Here is a 23,655-nt window from a genome sequence, read left to right as displayed (position 1 = left end):
CACTGGTTATTTTGAAAGAGTTATCTTTATTTATTTATTTTAATGCACTCACAGGTCTCCTGCTATACATGCAATTAGAGTATTCAAAACAGTGTGTGGTCTCAACTCTGCCCCTTGCATGCCCCCCTTCCTCAGTCATCTTCCGACCCTTTTAGTCACCACCCTGTCTAGGAGAGCTTCCCCCTGCTCCCTAAGTAATTACTTCAGTTTCTTCCCAGTACATTGCCAGTCTTACCTTCTATAATAAAAAGGCTTGATATGGATAATAGCAACATAACAAATCTAAACTGTACTTTGGTCAGAAATGTTGAATAACCATAAATATCCTCTTGCCTTCAAGCAAGGCTCACAACACTTCCACCTCCCCTCAACTTCTCCTTTAGGATCCTCGTTACAAACTTGGGAGTCTACATCAAATGATCTGAAGGTTTTCACAGAATCCTAACTTCTCTGTGGAAAAGAACAGTTTAATCCTCAATATTCTCCATATTAACTTGATGCTTTGAAAACTTGGGGATTCTGGCAGAAACTAATGTAAGGAGTAACTAAAAAATGAGTTGAATGACTGAGAGAACAGGGCCATTTAAAAAATGTGTATTGGTTTTGAATGCCTCTATAAAATAGATAATTAGATAGATCTTCAATCTGTCTTAAATATTACATAGCTGCTATAAGACATCCACGTGTTGAACATCTTTCAGAAAAGCCACTAAAGAAGCCTGATCTTTCAGACTGAACTATAGCACCTCACAATGCTGTATTAGTCAAGCCAACCCCATGTAATAAAAGCAGAAAACCCAGCAGAGTTGGCATTGCCTACCTCACAAGCTGTAACCGGTACTGGAAGGTAAGAGTGGGGATGGCAAGAATTACTTTTTTTTTTTTTCTTTCTTAAATTTGGCACCAAAGCACCTTATATACACCTAGTATACCATGCTTCTCCTTGACATTTTGCAACTTATATTTTGGGAAGGACTGTGGAAAGTGGATGCTTTAAGTTAAATGATACTTGGATACCGCTGTCTCAGTGCTACTTTCTTGTCATTGTAAAAGACTGATTATAGTTACTTTCTACAAGGCCAGCAATTCTTCCTTTCTTCCCTATGTTCCTTTCTTTCTCTTCAGTTCTCCACCTTTCTCTACAACCACTGTGACCTATATTAACAAAAAAGTGAAATAGGAAAGCATCATGCAGAGATCAGATACAAAGACTAAGTCTAGGTCTGGGGACAAGGAGAAGATGGTCCAGACAAAGTGACTGTGAGTCCATCGACAGTCCCAAGTAGGGAAGATTAAAATGTGTGAAACCAAAGGTGATAACTGGCACTGATATGGTAATACTAGGAATTAATTCTACTTTGGAAAGTGTTTCCGGCAGAGAAACACCCTCCCCCGTCCTCAATAAAGAACAAGTGTTTGGACCTTCAGAGAACACACTCCTTCAAAATATCACTTAGTCAACATCCATGTTGCCAGATTAGAAGCATATGGACAGATAAAACAGGCTGCGACACTATCTTTACAGTTAACTGGTAAACATACAGAGATTATTTTAAGAGAGAAGCTTCAAAACGACCTTGACCAGGCTAAGTCTGAATTCTGTTTGATGATTCTCTGAATCCTTGGTAAAAAAGCAGGAGAAATGCATCAAGAAGTCCTGCAGCACTTCAATAAATAACTAAATTAATAAATAATGCATTTAAGATGGACCCAACTTCTGGCCTGCTCAGTAGATGGAGAAGTATTTTCTATTCTTTCTGTTGAGAGAAACACAGAGGAGAGGACTTAACTCATTCTATTTCCCTTTTGTACACCTGAGAGACTAACTGCCTTTGAGGATATTTTGTGAGAAGCGATAAAGTCTCTTGAAACAGTCGAGTAGAACTTGTTTTGCTAATTTAATAAGATGCAGCCAATTGTGTTGCACAGTAAGACCCTTAGAACCCAGATTAAATAAATTCAGACCATTATTATTTTCAGAACATTTATGCAAAGTTTCGTAACTAGAGGTGTCTAAATTTTTGTGTTTCCATGTCCACCATATGAGCTCCATATCTTATGCAGAGGTAATTATCACCAGTCTCAGAGAAAGGCAGGGTAGAATAAAAACCAGTTACAGATCTGTATCCATCTACCTCAATCTAAAGAAAACTCTTGAGAATGGACCATGAACCAGTGTTGTAGTTTATCTGAAGAACAAAGATTTTCACTCTGTTAATAAGTTGAAACTTTAAGGAACAGGAAATAGTTTAATTTAGCAACTGGAGGTGAATGGGTAGCCTGGGACTAGGTACAAAAGAACAGATTAAAAAAAAATTCTTCTGATGTATAAACCATTGATATTTTGAAGCTTACAACCATTTCTACAAACTCTATGCTTGCTGTTGAAAGATCAGCACTGCCTTACTTTTGCTTCAGGCCTAAGTCAATAGTGCAGAACACATTAAATTAATTTACTCTTTTAGTAACATTTTCCACAATCAGCCAGCTGTCCAAGCACAGCAGCACATCTGAAAGTTAACAGACAGCCACTATTGAGAAATCCTTTGTAAAAACTGGCTCTGTGAACAAGCTGAATAGCAAAACACTGTACGTGTAATGGCAATTATCCACTTGGAACAAGAAATATGTCCTGCGGGGCATATGAATCACTTCATGAAAATAAGCATCCCGGATATCAAGATCTCCATGAGCTCTGTGCTTTTTGCTCCCTCTCTCATCAAGATTTTATCTAAAGAGGTGATTTTCACCAGCAAAAAGGGCAGTTGGAGCACCTTCTGATGAACTGCACTTAGCTGTTTCAGCCCCAGACAAGTTGAGATCAGAGAAACATCAAATTGACCTCTAATAAAAATAGTTTTCAGTAGTAAATGTCTATTTCTGAGTTCTCTACAAAGAAACTTTCCCAATATGTGTGTCTGTCTCTCGCCAGACAGGACAAGCATCCAGTCCTTAAAGGCACACAAAAGGCAGCTCTGCACATCTGAATATAAATTCCCGGGTTTTGAGACTAAACTCTGTTGAGAATATCTTAAGGGAAAACAAAACCAGTTCCTTCACAAAAGTTCAAAGGAAACTTAACATTAACTAACAAGAATGTAGCTGACGTTAAGTAACTAATTAGCAACTATTACTACCTACCAATGAAACAGGCCTCACAGGGTTTTAGGAGGCTGACAGTGCAAGTTCCCACTCACCAACTACAATATGAACTTACAGGTAATATAAAGAGACTTAGGGCACAGTTTCATGATCACGAGATATTCCACAGGTTAGGCAATTATCTGTACACTTGTTCCTATACCTCTGTGGGGCAAGCCACCATCTTTTTGATGTATGTGAAGAATTACTGGCAGGGCTGAACTATAATCCACATCCTGGACTGCAAAAAGGAGTGCTTTTCTTAACCAGGTAAATTCCCTGATACAGACCCACAAACACCTCCGCTGACAAACTGAAGGGATGTTGCACCACTCAAGAGGAGAACCAAGCTGCTATACTTGGGGACAGAGAGTTCAGAATTTCTTGTCCGGACTCTCACTGAGCTCCGATGTCAGGGTAAACCTATACTCTGCCTAACACCACAACTTACTACTGTACAAAATTTACTCTAATTTTTCAAAAAGCCAAGCTAGCCTGCTGTGATGGGCTCCATAGTGCTACAGCTACAATGCTTCCACTAACTGAACCATTAAGTACTCCTCTTCTAGTCTGGGACCTGATCTAACTTTATCTGCTGCTCCACAGTCACTAGATTTGATGCAACTGAAAGGTAGGAATGAGCACAGGCATATCCAAAACCATATATTAAATGGAAGGTATGATGTTTCGCTTCTAAAATGAAGTATTTAACACAAAAGCCAGCTAAGAATGCAGTTGAAAACCAGCTCAAGCTAATCTAAGCCGATGCTGAGGCAATCTTGCCTCTTTCGCTACTCTCCTCCCATACTAATTCTGGTACTGACATTTTTCTAACCCTGGCTGAGCTGATTCAGAGTACCATCTTGGAAGTATGTATTACTTCTGCTAGACTAGTTTTCTGCTCTGCTTACTGTCCTGAACTGGCTTATTAACAAGTCAGATGAAAGACAGTGGCAGCAAAAGCGTGGCAGGTAGGACCATACCTGTGCTCGCTTAGAATGGGTTACATATGATCATTTTGTATCAGAAATAGTGTGGCCAGCAGGACTAGGGAAGTGATCATCCTCCTGTACTCAGCACTGGTGAGGCCACACCTTGAATACTGTGTTCAGTTTTGGGCCCCTCACTACAAGAAGGACATTGAGATGTTGGAGCGTGTCCAGAGAAGGGCAACAAAGCTGGTGAAGGGTCTGGAGAACAAGTCTTATGAGGAGCGGCTGAGGGAACTGGGGTTTTTAGCCTGGAGAAAAGGATGCTGAGGGGAGACCTCATCGCTCTCTACAACTACCTGAAAGGAGGTTGTAGCGAGGTGGGTGTCGGTCTCTTCTCCCAAGTAACAAGCGATAGAGGAGAGGAAACAGCCTCAAGTTGTGCCAGGGGAGGTTTAGATTGGACATGAGGAAAAATTTCTTCACTGAAAGGGTTGTCAAGCATTGGAATAGGCTGCCCAGGGAAGTGGGTGAGTCACCATCCCTGGAGGTATTTAAAAGACATGTAGATGTGGCGCTTAGGGACATGATTTAGTGGTGGACTTGGCAGCGTTAGGTTAACATTTGGACTCGATGATCTTAAAGGTCTTTTCCAACCTAAACGATTCTATGATTCTATTCTATGAAACTACAGTCTTAATGTGCACAGAAAAGTGTACCTCACAACACAAGGGAACAACTAGTCAAAACTGGACTTCTCCAGTATAAGACTGATTAGTTCTTGCTAGGGATTGAAGAAAATTGTTACATGATGCAAAATACAGATGAGAAAAGTTTCTAAAATGTTTCTGAAAGGAATATCACAATACTATTTCTCCCAAGGACTGCAATGTTAAATATCATTAGCTACTATTTTTTTTTAATCCTGCCTCAGAGGATGTTATTGAAATTTCTCTACTATCTAGAAATTTATTATATAAAGGCTTTCTACAGCTACATATTTCACCGCTGGTTTCATTCTTCAGCTGTTCCACCAACAGAAATAATTTTAAAGTGACTTTGCTCAAGCTCTATATTGCAGACACAGTCTTTCATTGAGTTGTGTCACGTACACACAGAATTCAAGACTTTTAGAAATCTAGGTGGTAAGGCTTCTTCCACAAATCCAGTAATTTTTTTTTATTTATTTATTTACTTTTAAAACCCCTATTATTCTTAGACACATAAACAAGAACACCTTCTCATCAAGTGATTAGTGTTGTATTCAACTATGACTCTAAGCTAATTCCTACTAGAAGATGAATTATCCTCTCAAACAGATGAGGAATATAAATGAGAAAACAGCTTTCTTTAGAATGCCTAAAAGAAAAAAAAAATTAATACGGACATGTTCTATCTGATTTTTCCAGTATAAGAATCAGATGAAACAGAACCTCTATTATTCAGTCAAGAACTTTCAAATAAATATAGTAGTTAGCTAAGTTTTGTTGCAAAAATATTACTCTCTATCTTTTTTAAAAATAATGGCAGTGATACAACTCAGTCATTAAAAACTTACCTGGGGAACAAAGTAGTCATTGCTATTCTGATTTGTCTCTACAAAACTGCCAAGTTAACTACTAACATGTGCAAGGTGCATTTTAATATATGATCCACAAAGTTATTTACGACAGTATGTTGTAAAATGCAACTATTATTGTTTTCCCTTTCCAATCTCACATTCAGTAAAACTGCAAAATATTTTTTCTTCCCTTATGATCCACTGACTTACAACTATCACTACACCACCAAATAAAACATATCTTCCCCAGCTCAATTTTATAACATTTCAGTATGTCTCTACCTCAGAATCTTTGAGTCTCACATAATTAGATGGGAAAACTCCTGATTTATCACCCAGTGTTCCTGTCCACCAGTCGCCATCTTTCTTTGTCACAAGAATCATATCACCTTGTTGAAAAGTTAGGTCTCCTTGTTCAGAACTCTCATAAGTATACATAGCAATATACTCTGTAAGAGGGAAATAAATACAGAACATGGGAAAACACTTGATAAACTGCTCAATTATCATTTGCAAAACCTAATATAATGTAGTCTATCCATGGGCTAGATAGAAGACAAATTTATTAAAAGTACCATTCATAGAAACCTCAATATTCAATGCATAAAATTGTATCTATCAGAACTAAATACAATCTATCATAAGGCTGCTTCTGGGGCATTTTTTTTTTTTGGTAAAATAATTTGCTAGTATAATTAAAATGTACATAAATTATTAATTTATAGCAGAAACTACTCTGAAAACATGTTTCCCAATGATTTCTGTTTTGTGCTGATGACTAGAATTTTCAGTCTTGGGGATGGAAAGTCTCAGTATCCAAATATCTGTAGATACAGTCTTCATTTTACATATGCTGTTTGGCTCTCGTATACAATGAATTCTTTCATTACTTGAAGCTTTGCATGAAGGGCGAACATCTCATTGCATCTTACACAACAGATGGCTGAGAAACGTTAAGACAAAGCCTGAATGTGTTCTGTTTTGTTAAAACACAGTCAACTACTTAGTATTCAAGTGCAAAAAACACTAAAGTAGGCTGACGTTGAGAAATGCAATGCATAATTCAATCACAGAACTACCTGAAAAATTTTTTACATAAATGATTACAAAGAAGAATTTCAGACCATTCAGTAACATTTTCTATCCAACTTGATACATTCTTATTTAACTGAGCATTATCACACTTTATATGGGCACAAAACAGATTTCTGAAGATTGTATCCTCTGCTTCTAGGACCAGCTCTGGACCTAAGAGCAGTTCACAGTATTTCAGGAAGACTTTCACGCATATGTAACAAAAACGTTCAAGTATTAAACTGTGGCTGGCAATCGTTCTATTTGCTTGAACACTAAAATCTGACCAAAAAGCTTAGCTTGGGGAAGGTCAGCGAGAATTCAAACCACAATTACTATCCTTAATGAAAGCTAAGACATAGTTTGTCTAACAACTGCAGCTGAAGAACACACACATCTGTTTGTATGCATGTACACACACATTAAATAACATAATGTATGCTATACACATGGAATTTTTCTTAAATCCTTTAAATGTAATAGAAGATGCTAAATCCATGCTTTATTATTTCTTAAAAATAGAGCTTTTTTTTGAAATGTTTTATTAAAAAGTTATGTTCCTTTTTAATACAAACATGTAACCTGAGATATCCCATACTTTACAAAAAAGACTTAGCATTTCTACAATTGCTTTTCCTCAAACATATAGTGAGCAAGACTAGCTGTATTTTGAAATAACCAATTATCTCACTTTCCTTGTTACATGGATCTTTACCATTCTCTCCTTTTAACTGCTGTAGTGCTCAGGCCAGTGGCAAATTAGATACATCGCTAACCAAAGAGACTCTTTCACTTAAAATTGTATGTAGAATTGCAGTTAAAAAACTTAAGGTGTGCTGTAGAGATTATATATAAATGTTCATTTGTAACCTATATTTAGATTCATTGATTTACTCTGACTGTGATTTAAACTTACCCAGCTGACTCTGCACTGAAGTGGATTAAGAGTGCCCACACAGTCTGTTAACACAGCTCGTGTGGAGACATTAACTTCCAGCTGAAGGGTGGTAACAGCCAGGAACGCAAGTCTTTTAAAACCCGAGAGGCCTGACAATTCTCTGTCTGTGCCCCAGGCTCCATCTTTAAAAATGAGGAGTAGCCTTGACCATAAGGATCACAACGTTCTATAACTGATTGTAATTTCTTTAATTAAGAGCTTTAATGAAACATTGGAAATGAGCTTTGGGTGAATTTGAGACATTTATTAGTAATTCCTGACATCATGAAGTAAATGTACAGATGTGCTTATTTAGCCCTCTGCAAAAACCCATTCCAGATCGGGAATTGTTACCAAAATATTTATACAAGAAACGGTACAAACTAGAGATGATATTTTAATGGCATGTGAACCTATTTCTTCTATATACACAACATATATAAATTCTTACTATAATGATTTTAAATCATTCTAGAGGCAAACTGATTTGCACTTCAATTTTAACAGGCCTGATCTTAAAACACTAAGATCTGATTCTAAGCTTGTTTCTGTAATAAGCAGACTTATTCTATTTAATTACATAGTAAAATACTATTAATGCCATTCAGTTTGAAATGCTTACCTTCACCTGACATAGTTGCTTTTGTTGCTGGTGATGCTACTCTTTTCAGACTAGCAGGACTTTCTGAGGAACCAGAATCCATGCTTTAGAAGAAAATAATGGTTATTTAAGAAATTAAATCTCTTCAGAAAAATTATTATTATATTAAAAAAAAAGCATATGCATCCATAAGCAATTCCCTACATTTTAAAAGAAGAGACAGTAAATGTGCAAATTAAAGCTTTTAAGTACAATGGCCAGTCATGGTTACATTTCGGTAACTGCCTTATATACACAAGTTTCTGCACCTCCTCTTCTCCCACAGGAAAAAAAAATTATCTAAAATCATTCTCATTTGTATTACTAATGTTAATGTTGCCTTCACATTACACAGAACCAGATTTTGATTGTTTCATCCTCCAAGAGTAATGATAAGTGATTATGTTTTGAGGTATACTTTTTTATTTTGGGAAAAGATAAGTTATGACTTACATAGCTGTAATTCATAAAATCCAATACACTAATTTTTTAGTTGCAAGTCACATAAAATTAAAACCGTTCATTAAGCTTTAGATCTTTTGTGGGTGATACATGACCCAAGGAGAACTGAGGTCAGTTTTCTTATTCCTCACATGAATTTCCAGGGTTGGAAGTCAAAACCCCACAGAAGAGTCATATAAAAAAAACCAAACCAAGCCAACTTTCTACAGAGTAGATTCTAAACTTTAAAATTCAACTGTGCAACTTCTCATATTTATTTAACACTATTACAGTATAGAAGTAAAGTACAGTAAAAGCAAATAAAATACCTCGTTGACTTCCTAATGGGGCCTGAAATAAGCTTCACATATGATTTAGGAAACCACCCCTTTTGTCCTTGAACCTCTCCAAACCACCACATATCTTGCTGCTCCAAAACTGTGATGATATCATTTTTGTTGAAATTAAGGTGGTTGTCTTTTTTTGCTCTCCAAGGATACAAAGCCTGTGCTTGAAGCCCCTCCACTTTTTCGCCCTAATGCAATTTTTTAAAAAAAGAGAGAGAAGTCATTCATGCACCACCTTTCATAAAGCTGCTTAAGGAATTATATTCTTATGCTACTTATATAGCAACAAAATACACGGACTCTCCCTCAACTGTATAAAGCAAAGTAAGTCAATTAAACTCACAGAGTAATACCAGAAAATTTTACAGTACTCCTACATTTCTATCTGTTAACACATAATCAATACAATGCAAGACTATCAGAGGTTTTGCTTAACAAGTTAAATAAAGTTTTACAATTAAGATATACATATAATAAACCTTCATGAGGCTATTTTGGCAGGACTTATATGGAAAATGATGCTTTGCTGCAAGTTATTCATTGTACATTCCAACTGTTTTTTTGCTCCAAGATACTAAGATATTTAGCATTTTTCAGAACACATTAGCTTACAAGAACAGTATGTTGTTCAGTTGAGGAAAAGGAAATGCCTTAACAGATGGACAGAATTCATCTGATGTGAAGTTTTGCCACTGCTATTCCACTTAACTACATAATTCACTTTGGAGTGAAGGTTATTGTCATGTGATTCAGGAAAGCCCCAAGGAAGTGACCCAAAACTGGCATCCTGCCAAAACATTAAGACTGGACCACCAAAGTCTAAAAAAGCCACAGAATAGCAGAACAGAAACCGCTTCATGTTAAATTCTGCCACCGATTTTGCAAACGGATGTATACTACCTGTTCATCACTCCAAACTGAAATAGCTTACCTATCTCAGGGTACTGTTTTAATGCACGGTCAATATTCATACTTTGCTTTCCAAATGTCTGTGCTGGGTCAGAACAGTTTTAATGAACACAGGTGCTCACCTGACCCAAGACAGGAGAGGGAGATGATCCTGTAACAGTGGCAGGAGTGAAGGCTGATCGCTGCCGCAGCTGCCCTGCACTGGGAACAGTCAAAGATGGCTGAGCTGCCCAGGCATCCCAGTTATCAGTCTCTGGTTTCTCACCAGTGTTTGCTGGCCATCTGAAAAAAAGAGAATGACCTAATTCCTACCATTTTCAACTGAATAAAAACACGCAGGAAGATTGTGCAGAAAAAAAAAAAAAATCTACATTCTAGGTTAATTTCTTCTAATTGAATATTCCATGAGCATCATAACTCTCAGGTGGAAGTAGTGCAATCAAACATAGGCTAACAATAAATTTATCTTAAAAAGGCAATCTCGAAATACAGTTGCTTGTCCTTGCTACTTAAGGCCAGCTGTTCCTGTAATTCAGTTTCATTGCCTAGCTGTGCCCTAATACAACAGAAGTTCAAGTAGTACAGTCTATATTATACACAGTGGAAAGAGGTAACTTCAAAGAGAAAAAAAAATCATCATTCTCTTCAAAACGGATTTGAAATCATCTACACTAGGTGGACTGCACATCACTGACCTCCCACATCCCTTTCCCTTATACATAATTTTGCTGCTTCTCATTCAAATCCTTACCTTCTTTTGCTTAAAATTATTTCCTACTGACTTCTTTCAACTCTTCAGAGTTTTATGCAACCTCTTATCCTTCTTATGTTATCTCTTGTCCTTTAAAATGCCTACTAAATCTCATAATCCATATCTCTGCCTCAAAATACCCACTTAAATGAACAAAATCCCCTGAACTCCAGGAATGTAAACAAAGCACCTATCTTAAATCTAAGTTTCCTTTGCCTGTTGCTTGTGCTATTAGTTGGAGTAATCAATTGTTGTCCACCTAGACTGTAATAGTGTCCAAAGGCCACTACCATCCCTAACCCCTATATCATGTCAAGGACAGTATTATTAGTATAAATGCTTTGGGACTCACTTTGTATTGAAACTGAATATTAATTTGTATGAAAAGCATGAAAGCATGCATTATCCACCTAGTGTAGAAGCAGCTTTGTCAAAAGTATGATTTATTCAAAACAATAAAATCCAGTATGTGCCAGACATCTCCAGGAAGCTCAAGATTTAGTCTTACCCTCCCCCCTCAGAAAAATGACTGTAGTAAAACAGAAAAGGTCTAAATAACTGGAAAAGCTACTGTCACGTATTTGATGAAAATTTTTAAATAGAACATATTATGTACTGTAATATCGCACTAAGATATTTAGATTTAAATTTATAAATATGTATTACATGATCAAAAGATAAGACTTACCCAACGCAATTACTTACCCAACCCCATTTACATAGGGTTGGTAATACTGCACAGAGCATTGAGTTAACAAGACATCTAGGGAAGGGCACATGTTCTACTTGCATCGGCCTTATTAATGTTGTGATAAAGAACTAATAAATCATCTTTTCATGTTAACTCTGTCATTATCATATTTTGCATAATCCAAGTTGGAAACCTTCAATGAGGATTGGTGTCAACTAATTTAAGAGAAGGAAGGTAAACACCTTGGGATTTCCACCATTGCACCATCTTCACTTAGGAACGTCTCCTGTTTGTGGTGTGTCCTTCTGCATTGCTCAGGCAGATACGATGGGAGCATGGTTAAAGTTCCACAAGGCTGCAATTTTAACTATTTACTACGGAAAAAATATTTTACTTCAAACAAGCTATTTTTATTTTGCAATCTCGATACTGTGTTAACTGCCACCACAGTCAAATCAATTAAAAAGGACTCCACCACATTTAAGGTGATAATCGCTACCCAAACATACGTTGAACTGAAGTCTGCCCAGTTATTGGCAGTTGTAGTACACTCTGTAGAAGCAGGAGTTCCTAGTGACGTAGTGGTTTCATGCACAGAAACTTTAGGTGCAGCAGCCGCCTCAACTGCTGGCTTTACAGAAGCTGGAACTTCATTTTCAGGTATTTTCTCTGCATAGTTTGCTGGGAACCATCCAGTTTTCCCCTTCAATTCTCCACCAAGCCATCCTGGTTCTCCAGTCTGGCTTTCATCCACCTGTAGATGTATTAAGTTAGAAAGTTAAGAAACATAACATACAAATGGAATTTTTACTTAAAACAATCCATCTCATCCCACAATAATTAACTTTCTCTAGTTACAGAGACATGACACCTTCATTACAAATACAAGTTCCACCTAGGTAGACTGTTGTTGTTATTTAATTTACCTTTGGAAGATTATGTTGACAGCTATTCCTTCTATGGCGTATTAATAGATAAGGGAACATTTTGCAATGCAATACTGCTTTGCACTTTTTTTTTTTCTTCTTTTTTCCCCCGAAGCCAAAATCAAAAGGATCTCTCAGTGATGAGGTAAAAAAGTTTTCAGTCCTAATGCATAAGCCAAGCATGGGTTTTTAAACAGTTGCTTGGAAGTCTGTCATAGTACAGCAGACTTTGGAGAAGTGAGTTCTAGAGAAATCCCTTAAATACTGATATTTCCGGTTTAACTAACACAAAATGTGGTTTTTAACAAGTTTTCCTTCATTTTCTCTTGCAGAAAACACAACAAAAAAACAACAGTATATTAAAAACAACACCCATCGAACAATTCAAAACAAATCCACAGATTTGCTAACGTATTTACACAAAAAATTCCACGGTAAGTTTTCATACATGAATTTGCAGGCCTTTTTTCTTTCCCCTTACTTGGATACCTTTGCCAAGCCATAAAGGACTGGATGAAACAGGGCTATTTTTGCAGCTGTATTTTAATTCCTACTTATTGATTATTATAATCCTGTCAAGCTATCATTTTGCAAATTTCACACTTTCCTGTTAACTTTTCTTAAACATTTCACACATTTGTTCTCCAAGCTCTACTGACAGACTACAGTCTTAGTCTGCTATTTCAACAAAAGTGATCAGTTTAAATTCTGTGAGCTGCAGCTAACCACATTCAGCAAGAATCGCCGAAGAAAAGTAATTCACTATTGCTACCCCTGGTGAATTGATATGGTGGCTAAGTACCTCCAAGGAAATGCCAGCTGCAGAAACTTTTTAGAAGAAAAAAGGCAATAATTGTATTCAGTAATAATTTTGGTAAATTTGGTGGTCTAGCTAGCTAATCTCTTTGATAGGTCAAAAGAATCTCAGTTTTCAAGCAAACCCTTACATATTAATAGGGTTTGCACCTTTGACACGTAAATAACACCTCCTTTGTACAACAATCTGCTGTGCACAGCTGCAGATTCCCCAGCAATGGTCAAGTCAGCAGTAAAACCAGGCCAGTAATGAAAAGTCAGATGACCAACCCTAGACAGTGGCTGGTTTTTGGCAAGAACTTCTCTCATCTGTTTAGGCCAGAAGCAATCAGTATTTCAAAATATGTAAGAGTTTTAGACGACAGTGTAACTCAAGAGTTGACTATGGCAGATAACAGTACAGCAGTCAGAGATGCTTAAATTTGTACTTCTAAATCACCTGACACTATTTCCTAAAAATCCATTATCAATGTGAGGGATTTGTTGATAACAGAATGCTTCATGAGCTAAGGAATAAAAAACTTTTCTGTCAGAGGAGTGTTCAGTTTATGACATTATACAAAAATAGCATATAATAGTGTCTCGAGCTAGGTGCTTCTACGGTTGGAAACACACCTACAAATTCACTCTATCAATTTTAACAAAATATAACCTGATCAGATGCTTGTTTGGAGAAAAGAAAAAAAAAAAATTAGTGGCAAAAAAATGGTGCAAACTAGTCGCTCTAGACTAACGGTGGGACCATTCTTTTGCCTAGAAGTGACTGAAGCAGAAGCAGCAAAGCTTCTGCCTCTGATTGTCCCTGGACTACTCATTTGAGCTGCTTATAGATTGCTTTGCCTTCGGCCAGTTGTTGACTCTCTGACTGCCTCCTATGGTAATTTGTGTCCCACATCCCTTTTTTGGTGTAAAGAATCCATTATTTCTGCTTTTTGTTAGGTCCACCTTCTGTCTCAGTCCCTATTAACTCAAAGCAAACCCAGAAATAAACGGACTACATGCTTGACCGCTTCAATGTGGTTTTACTGCAGTGCAGAGCAAAATTTCCACTGCAGCACTGAACAGGATTGTTAAAGTAGCAGTATGAGTGATGGAAGGTCACAGCAGAAGGTGAATCTTGGAAGAGAGAGGGAGAAATGGATTATCAGCACCTGATGCCAAGTTGAATAATCTAAACAGTAATAAAAGTCACATAGTTTCTACTCTCATTCAACAGGTCAGGTAGTAACTAGAATCAGTAACATACAAAAGAATCAGGATCGAAAAGCCAAAAATCTGTTCTGAAAAGGGCATTTTTGAAATGAATCACAGTCATACAGAAATCAGTGTGATTTTTCAGAAAGCAGACGCACAAAAAAAACCCTACCAAAGGGTTTTAAAAACAACCGATTTAATGTCTCTTTAGAAGACAGTTTTAAGTTAAAATGATTCATAAAACAGCCTATTAGGATAGTCAAATTTATGCTTATTCAATCCAATTAAGTTTTCTATGTATACTCACGAAAAGGCACTTTGAAGGATAATTTTAACTCTATAATTCATAAAAAAAAATCTCATTTCTCAGTTATTCATATAAAATATAATTTGCATCAGTTTTTGTAGTACAGTACTGGAACTTCAAATAAATTCCTTTGAACCTTTTTAAAATGAATTTGTTCTAATTTCCTTATATTTTTACACCCACCATCCCCAAGTCCCTATGACAAACTATCCCAGACTATTTTTTTCCAAAACACAACTAGACTTTAAATGTACACCTGAATAGTGAATTATCGTGTGTGTGGTTTTATTTTTTGTTTATTCAACTGTACTTTAGAGCCACGGCTTACAACTACTTAGTTCCAGAGACTGAACATAAGTAACAGGCGTAACAGCAACACAACTCCTCGCAGCAAAAGCAATAGGTCCAGTTAGTATCTCTGTCAACAGAAGGGCTGGCTTTGCAGTGGCCTACTCCACTTTGACCTGGCTTGTGCGTCACCAGCAGTGCATGCACACAAAAAGAGAAGCCATGTTTTACAGTAGATATTCACTCTACATATGAAGCCAAACCCTAATACTCTCACAAAAGTACTATCAAAGATAAACAGAGTACCACCGTCTGTTTTGTTCAACTATCTATCCATTAAATGACCCTTTTAATTCTATTCCACTTGTAGGCTTTTGATCTAGATATTTTGAGACTGCTGGAATTCCTGTTGAATATAAGCTCTGCAGGCCAGAGGCCATAAGCTGATTACGCCTACACAGGACCTAACACAACGAGGCTGTCTATGTGTCTAATACAAAGAACATTCATTTTAACTCTCACAATCAGTAACTAACAAAACTGATGAGAAACTATCATTATTAATTTGTTTTAGACTTTCCAAGGAAGCTTCTTGATGAACTTTCTGTTTAACTTATGTTCTCCTGCTATCAGAGCCACTACAGTTCAGTAATTCAATAATTCACCTGTATTTCACTGAATTATGCTTATCCTTATTTAAGTAAGCTGTATTATATAAAACATTATCAGCAACAACAGAATCCATTCATTTACTTCAAGCTGGAGCCCAACAGCAGCAAATGCCAGCAGGACTTGCTTTGTCAGAGAGCTATCCAAAGGAAAAGAATTCCAAACATTGTATACGTACATTCATACACATAATAGAAACTTAACTTCTTGAACAGACAGAGCCCTGAAAGAGGCATGGCTTTCTTGGCTCAGAATATTTGTTCCCAGACAAAAGCTTGGTTAAGTTATAGTTAGGATTATAAATTAATCTAGCTTACAGTGAAGGAAATTTAAAGTACATAGACAGGCAAGAGGCAGAGAAAGCAGAAATCCAAGTTAAGAGAAAATATAAAAATCCTGTAATTAAAAAGTGGAAGAATAAAAAAAAAAAAAAAATACAGCCCATGCCCCACACATTCTCTAAACCGTTACACAAGATACATCAGTGCTACAGATAACTAACGTGTACTGAAAAGTCAGGCAGAAGAAAGCCCTCCTCAAATTTGCAAATACTTTTCCTTTCAGAATAAACCCTCATCCTTCTCCCTCATTCCCACCAAGACAGGTCTCAAGATTCACGCACAGTGTAAAAGTGCTTTACACTGTTGTAAAAACTATTTACAAACTATACATCTATTAAAGGCAGCAGTCATTCTGACATAATGAATTCTGCAGTCCTAATCACATCCAGGATTTAGGCCTGGTTCCCATGTGTGCAGTCAATGGATTTGGGCTTCACTTGGATTCTTTGCTCACGGCAGTTACAGTTTGGGTGGCATCTTCTGTACAGCTATATGATTATAGGACATGATTGCACAAGCCTGCACACACGAAGCCATTTATAAGTGTTAAGATGGTGAAGTGCTAAATTTGCCTATGTTAGAACATGGTTATTCTAAGCAATACTTATTTTGTTGCACACAGTAAACTCCTAACTGTATAGGTCAGCTTAACTACCAAGCTGCATTTATGTCATAAATTAGACACACCTTAACATATAAGCTTGTAAATTATTATTTTCCAAAAAATATAACCAACTCAAACCCTTAGAACCACAGGACACAACAAACACTTAAGGACAGAGAAGAGTCTAGGACTTCAAATGCCTATTATCAAAAGTACGTTCTGGTCCATTGCACTTAAATTACTTTTGACAGTGTGAGCTAGTTTGTTAGTTTTACCCTAGATGAATTCAAAACCAAGTAAACTACATGGTAACAAAATCTGTATTTATGAAAATGAATAAATTGTATAGACTTCCTGTCCTGGTTTCGGCTGGGATATAGAGTTAATTTGCTTCCTAGTAGCTGACATAGTGCTGTGTTTTGGATTTAGCATGAGAGTAATGTGATAAGACACTGATGTTTTAGTATAAACACTGCTTAGTGACAGCTAAGTCAAGGACTTTTCAGCTTCCCATACTCTGCAAGGGAGGAGGTGCACAAGAAGCCGGGAGGGGGCACAGCCAGGACAGCTGACCCAAACTGGCCCAAGGGATATTCCATACCGTGTGACGTCATGCTCAGTATATAAGGTTGGGGGAGTTGCCCGGGGGGCGGTGATCGCTGCTCAGGGACTGGCTGGGCATCGTCAGTAGGTGGTGAGTAACTGCATCACTTGTTTTTCCTGGGTTTTGTTCCTCTCTCTCTTTTGTTGTTTTCATTACTATTATTATTATATTATATGTCAATTATTAAACTATCTTTATCTGAACCCACTATCCCATCAGGACAGGGAGGGTGAGCAAGCAGCTGTGTGGTGCTTGGTTGCCGACTGGGGTTAAACCGTAACACTTCCTAGCAGTCATATAGCACGCTTACGCGTTCCCTTTTAACCTCTATCAGGAAAGCAATGATTTTAAGCAAGGCAGAATTATAACACATTTCACACAAGTGTCTTTCTTATATTAACTTTTCTAGGAGTAGCCCATTTAAGCAATTACTACAGAGCAGGAGATAAATCCCACAAGAGTCAATCATCAGGTTTAATTACTGTCAAAAGCAAGTAAAATAAAGAAAATTGAGAGTAGTTACTGTACTTTCATAGAGTAAGTTAAAATAAAGTCCATAAGTAACATATAGGAAGACTCAGATTACCTCACAGTCTCCATTTAAAACATCTGAAGTCTCCTTAAAATCATATATTTTTAGTAAAAATGTTATTTCCCTGCAAGTCTACCTAATAGTGATCACTCTTCCTCAAGAAAAAAAACAGTTTACTTATACGCCTAGACTACAATCTATTTCCCAAGAAAGCAAGACAACACAGCATTTTTCAATAGCCTAAGGAGACCCATGTACCTGTATCCTGCCTCATTTAACAGCTGACTGACTAGTACTATTTCTTGATGCAGAATAACAACACATTGCGTTGTTATTCAGAATGACATTGGGCCTCTTCCCGAGTCATTCAGTAGTGTTGCTAATCCAGGATCCACCTTTTATTTTCAAAAAGCAGATTTTAATGTCACAAACACTTCAGTATGGCACAGCTGAATCAATTAAAAAAAACCCCAAACCAAAAAGGCTGAGAGATAAAGGCTCATCTCCCCAGAATACATGCTTTTTAAAAAATAGTTATCATTACAACTTATGAGAGTCTACAAAGTGTATTTTTTCCAAAATCCATTCTTACTAAATTGTGCCAAAACGCAATACCTCTTAAAATCTGTTTTGTCGGGTAGAACACTACAATGAATACACTTTCCCACAGTGAGCAAGGTATCATTCAGTAGTTACACTAGGAATTTTCATTATGACTAGACATATGCATGTTAAGATCATACTATCAATTCAATAATATTAATATACACATTTAATAACTGCAGTCATTAACCACAGAACTATAATTTTAGTGATAATTAGAGACAAAAGCAGAATATCACTTTAGTTTAACACGACAGTTATAGGCTGACCATATCCCCATATCTCATCATCTACTTCAAAAAAACAAAGGAAATTATTCCGTATCAACACACCTGCAACCAAATTTTTAGGTTTTGAAGCTTCCATTTTTTAGAAATGACATTTTATCTACTGTGTATCCTCTTTAAAATAAACATAAAGGTATCTCACAAAAGAGTTAAGTAGATAAAAAGAAAAAAAAAAGAATAAATTATCATACAAACAATTCCAAGTTACAGTTATACTAGATCATTATGTCAAAAATTGTCACCAAAAGAGCTGCAAAAAAATTTCCAGTATTATTGAGTAAGAATCACCACTATAGAAAGACTATGTTAATGTTTATGTGATCATGACAGAAGTGTAGCCATCTTGTAGTTTAGTGTAATTGTTTCACATAGTATTACACTGGACATCACAGTCTCTTAATAAAGGCAATTTTCCAAATTAAAATTCTGTATCAACACACCTGCAACCAAATTTTTTACACTACTCTTGTACTATTCTTATAAAAAGGTAAATTTCTTATTAGAAACATACTTTATTTATCAAAGCCAGTTTTTGATTCCACACATAATAGCCACTCTCTCAACAGAAAATAACAGTAACTTTATTCCCTAGGTTTCTTGGAGGACAAGAAACCTCTCACTGAGATAACTTCTGTATAGGAAACTTTTCAAACACTTTGACAGACACACAGAGCTCAGCATTCTAAAACTGATATGACCTACTCATAGATTATGTTTAAACTTTACACTTAAAATGAACTATAAGAAGCTATCCGCTATTATAATAGGGTCATATCACATCATTTCGGTATTCACTGAAATATTTTTCTCAAGTCTGTAAAAAATCTTACCATATATAATTTCAATCACACAAGTGCAAAAGCTTAAGTAATTTTTTCAAGTAATATCACAATCCCTTCTTACCATGACTATGTCGCCAGGTTGAATAGTGATTTCATCGTGGCTTCTTGATTCAAAAGGATACAGTGCTCTATAATACACTATTTTTACATCCTCCTGAGCAGAAATGGTTAGAGGAGCTTTTTCTGAGCAAAGAAAAAAAACACACAGATACAAGGGGGGGGGTCAAAACACATTCTTTTTAAATATTTGAAAAATGAGGTGAAAGTGGAGACAAAAATTAACAAACCTTACACTGTCTGCAGGAAGTCTATTATCCCCCTTTTACACAAGGGGAAATAAGAAAATGAGTTTAAAATACAATTTTCTTACTATTTTCTCTTCTAAACATCAGGTAAAATATTATTATATTTTAACTTTTATGATACATGCAACTATTTTCATAGAAAGAATCATGTACTTATGACGCAACATGTATGACTTCTCAAATGCTTCAATGATTTTGTAGGTTAAATCTGATCAGCCATAGGTTAAATTCAAACAGTTCTTGCATCTGTCAATGGTATCCCAAATGCTTTTAGAGTCTGGTTGTATAGCAGCTTCATTTGCAGCCTGACTATACTTCCAAGAAAGATGTTTCAAAATGTCCTGATACATACAGATTGGCTGAAAAGAGGTCACTTACAGATGGTGTTTTACAAAAATTACATGCTAAAGATGCATTATTCGAAAAAGAAGAATACAGAAAACCCCCAAAGATAGAAGCTAAATTGCTCTTGTGTAATGCACTTCCTATTTTGCCTATTCAGTCATAAAAGTGCCCTCTGCACTCTGCACAAATAAAACCTAGCAAGAGGACATATTAAATCAAGTCAGTTCTAGATTTGGGCTAAAAGACAGAAGGTAATTTCCCCTTTATGCAATCCTTTGTTCAAATATTTAAACAAATATTACATTTGCAATCAGTTCTTTTGTGTATGTAGCAAAGCCCCTTAAGAGGGAACCATGATTCCCAATACAGGTAAAAATCAGGTTATAATGCAGGGAAAAAGCTCTCTGCCGAAAGTGATCGTGTGAGTAGCAGAAAAAAGGGGATTAAATCTTAGACTTCAGGTCATTTGTTCAGTAAACAACATGCATGGGAAGGGGGAAGAGGAAAAATGATAACTAAATGACATATTGCTACTACTCTAAAAAATCCCAAGGCATATATTCCACACCAAAATAAGAATTGTAAAGAAAAGTGCAGAAATAATTTTTGACATCTTGCACCAAGATCTTTCAACAACTTACAGCTAAGATTCTCTCTTCAGTTGGCACTGTGAGTCTTACCAACTGTGCTTTACGCTCTGCTAAACATCATACTTTTAGGAAGAATAGTGAAGCCTAAAAGAATAACTTTTGGAGCCTAGAGCTCCATCCATACATGATTTACTTTAATAAGACTAGCAATCCAATCCTGAAACATAATATTCTTCTGTATTAAATGGAAAGACAAAACAGAAAAGAATTGTTCAAGAGGCATGTGCAACAGCATTTCTTGATTTTTTTTCCTCTACCTGCATTTGACCAAGGAGCCTGGACAGCTGGCTTGATTGGCTCTTGATGTGGTTGGAAAAGCTTAGTCAGTTTCTCTTGCATTTCCTGTTTCCCCTTATCCTCACTTTCCTTCTTCTTGGTTATTTCTTCCCTTTTTTGCTTTTCATCTTCCTGAATTTTTTTTGGCCACTGAAGTTCTTCTTCTGGTTGCACTCGATCAAGCCGCTGTTTATCCCGTTCCTGGATTCGCCTGTTGGACAATTAAGGTGTTTTTTTAAACCAGTCAAACAAAAGAGCATAAAAGTTAGCTGTCCTTGTGTGATCTGTAAGTACTCTTTATGGCTTTTGCATACCCTGTAAGAGCTGTTAATTTTATTTTGGTGAGTTATCAACCACTCCACAGCATCTTCTTACACAATGACTCCTAGAGGGCAAAGGAGAAATATTCAGAAAGATTTGCTATGACTCTGTATGTATTCATAAAGAAAGAGCTGTGACTCTCAGACAAGTGAGAGAACACTATTTCATGTAACCTACTACTAAGCGCAGGCCTCTGTTACCTTGAGTTGCTTTGTCTTTGCATTTAAAAAACTACCTTTAATATAATTTTTTATTTTAACTCACATATCAGTTCTGTACCTTCACAATACGATTCCACAGAACTCTAAAAGAGGTACAGAGCAACCTGAGCCTACAAAAATGATAAACTAGTTATGTTTTGGAGCTGAATGTAAGATAGGAAAAAACATTCAACACTATTTTTTCTTGTCAGAGTTCTTCAGAGATTTGTAAATGCTAAACTTTACCTTCTTTATGGAGTCTGTGATCTCTTCTCCTCTACAATGACAAGAAAATAAATACATTTACCTGCGTTTTTCTAATTATTATATGAAACTTTACACAGGTATCTTAGAACAATCTCTTATTCCGCTCGCAATGCTCTGAAAATTATAAGCTTGATAACATTCAGTATCTCACACTTTCAGTCCCACCTCTTCAACTCAACAACATCTGAGTCTCAACTTGGGGATTCAACAATACTTGTGTATTCTCTTTTCATAGTTTTCCATGGGATTCATAAATCCTATGCAGTTGTTTTAAGTGATGAACCATATGGAGAAAGGAGGAAGAAAAAGAGAAAGAAAAAAATCTCCCTTGGCTGAAGAAACAAAACTCCTTGGCATCCAAAAACCAGGACACAAGCCCTTTAGTTCCATGTAACTGTAAGGCTGCTTTTCAAAATCTCTTCCCAGGCAGTCTAATTCAAGCAATCTGAGTATACCATTATATCAGCATTGCAAGTTACCACTTTCATTTGCCCCACAATCCCTTTTATTTAATCTAGGCCTGTAGATATCAGCTACAGTTATCACCGGACATTTTCAATAATGAATTCTTACCATAAGTTTTCCCTGAAACCCAATAAGCAGAAAATGATACACTTCAATTTTTATCTGTTCAGCACTGACTTCAGCTCTAAAATGCAGGAAGAAGTCAGGAATACTGATCAAACAAATTGGTTCTGCTTATTTTCTCAAAGCCACAAACATCCCTAGGTAAGACTCAAAATAGCCAAATCAGAAGGAAAAAAAAAAAAAAAAGCAGTAATCAGAAAAAATGGCAGTCCTGATCCTCCTGTTGAGGAGCAAGGAGTAAAAATATCTGCAAACTTCATACAGCACTCTTGCAGAACTATTCAGAAAATTTCACGTGCCCAACTGCGAAAGCTAACAAGTCCTTCTCCCCCGAGGACAACAGAAGAGAAAAATAAATATTCTCTGCTAGAAAAAATTTGCACCAGTAAAGATAACTCTAAAGGGCTATAACAGATGCACAGTGCGCTTTATTTTGTTCCATGACCTATTCCACTTCGAAACTTTCTTCATACCTACAAAATTAGTGACAAATGCATGACAACAAGCTGGTCATTACAAACTTGGCCTACTATATAGAACATATTTTGTCCAAGGGCAACATGAATTCCTGGCCAAAAACTGTGTGGGGAAAAAAAAAAATTAATTCCTTACGGGGAAAAATCCACTTTCCAAACAGTAGGTTGGCACCAGAGGATAAAAATCTCATCTCTTATCAATCTAAGTTTTGAGCTGATGAGTATTTTCTGAGAGATGTCAAGGTACCCGGAATCTGTTTAAGATGGCAGCTACTAACCTGCAAGCTCAAAAAAATCTTTGGTTCTCAATGAAATTGCTGATACCATTTCAATATTCCACATCAATATACCATGAGTAGAGGTTAAGACACCAGTGTGAAGGGTATCACTTCCTCCTCTATGAAATACTGCTACACTTTTCTGCCTTCAATGTAAAGTCATCTAACAAGTTGTTGTGGTTTAACCCCAGCCGGTAACTGAGCACCACACAGCCGCTTGCTCACTCCCCGCCCTGATGGGACTGGGGAGAGAATTGAAAGAGTAAAAGTGAGAAAACTCGTGGGTTGAGATAAAAAGTTTAATAATAAAATAAAATGGTAATAATAATAATAATAATAATAATAATAATAATAATAGAATATACAAAGCGAGTGATGCACAATGCAATTTCTCACCACCTGCCGACCAATGCCCAGCCAGTCCCCAAGCAGCGGCCCTCCGGGCCAGCTTTCGCCCAGTTTATCTACTGAGCATGACGTCACATGGTATGGAATGCCCCTAGGGCCAGTTTGGG

General features: G+C 36.6%; 1 protein-coding gene across 1 annotated transcript in view; it reads right to left on the bottom strand.

The window, feature by feature from the left end:
- Positions 1–23,655, bottom strand: part of ITSN1 (intersectin 1 (SH3 domain protein)) — a 114,506-nt gene that overhangs the window by 40,227 nt on the left and 50,624 nt on the right. The window contains exons 18-24 of the mRNA XM_009327951.1: positions 20,992–21,221; positions 19,496–19,617; positions 11,931–12,175; positions 10,102–10,261; positions 9,053–9,258; positions 8,265–8,347; positions 5,914–6,080 (exon numbers count right to left, since the gene is read on the bottom strand). Of these exons, the coding sequence (XP_009326226.1) occupies positions 5,914–6,080; positions 8,265–8,347; positions 9,053–9,258; positions 10,102–10,261; positions 11,931–12,175; positions 19,496–19,617; positions 20,992–21,221 (1,213 nt within the window). The remainder of the gene's footprint in view (positions 1–5,913; positions 6,081–8,264; positions 8,348–9,052; positions 9,259–10,101; positions 10,262–11,930; positions 12,176–19,495; positions 19,618–20,991; positions 21,222–23,655) is intronic.

Source organism: Pygoscelis adeliae, unplaced genomic scaffold (assembly GCF_000699105.1).
Source record: "Pygoscelis adeliae isolate BGI_AS28 unplaced genomic scaffold, ASM69910v1 Scaffold154, whole genome shotgun sequence".
Classification (NCBI taxonomy): domain Eukaryota; kingdom Metazoa; phylum Chordata; class Aves; order Sphenisciformes; family Spheniscidae; genus Pygoscelis; species Pygoscelis adeliae.
The sequence above is the reverse complement of the archived record's forward strand: the minus strand, read 5'-3'. Positions and strand labels throughout refer to the sequence as shown.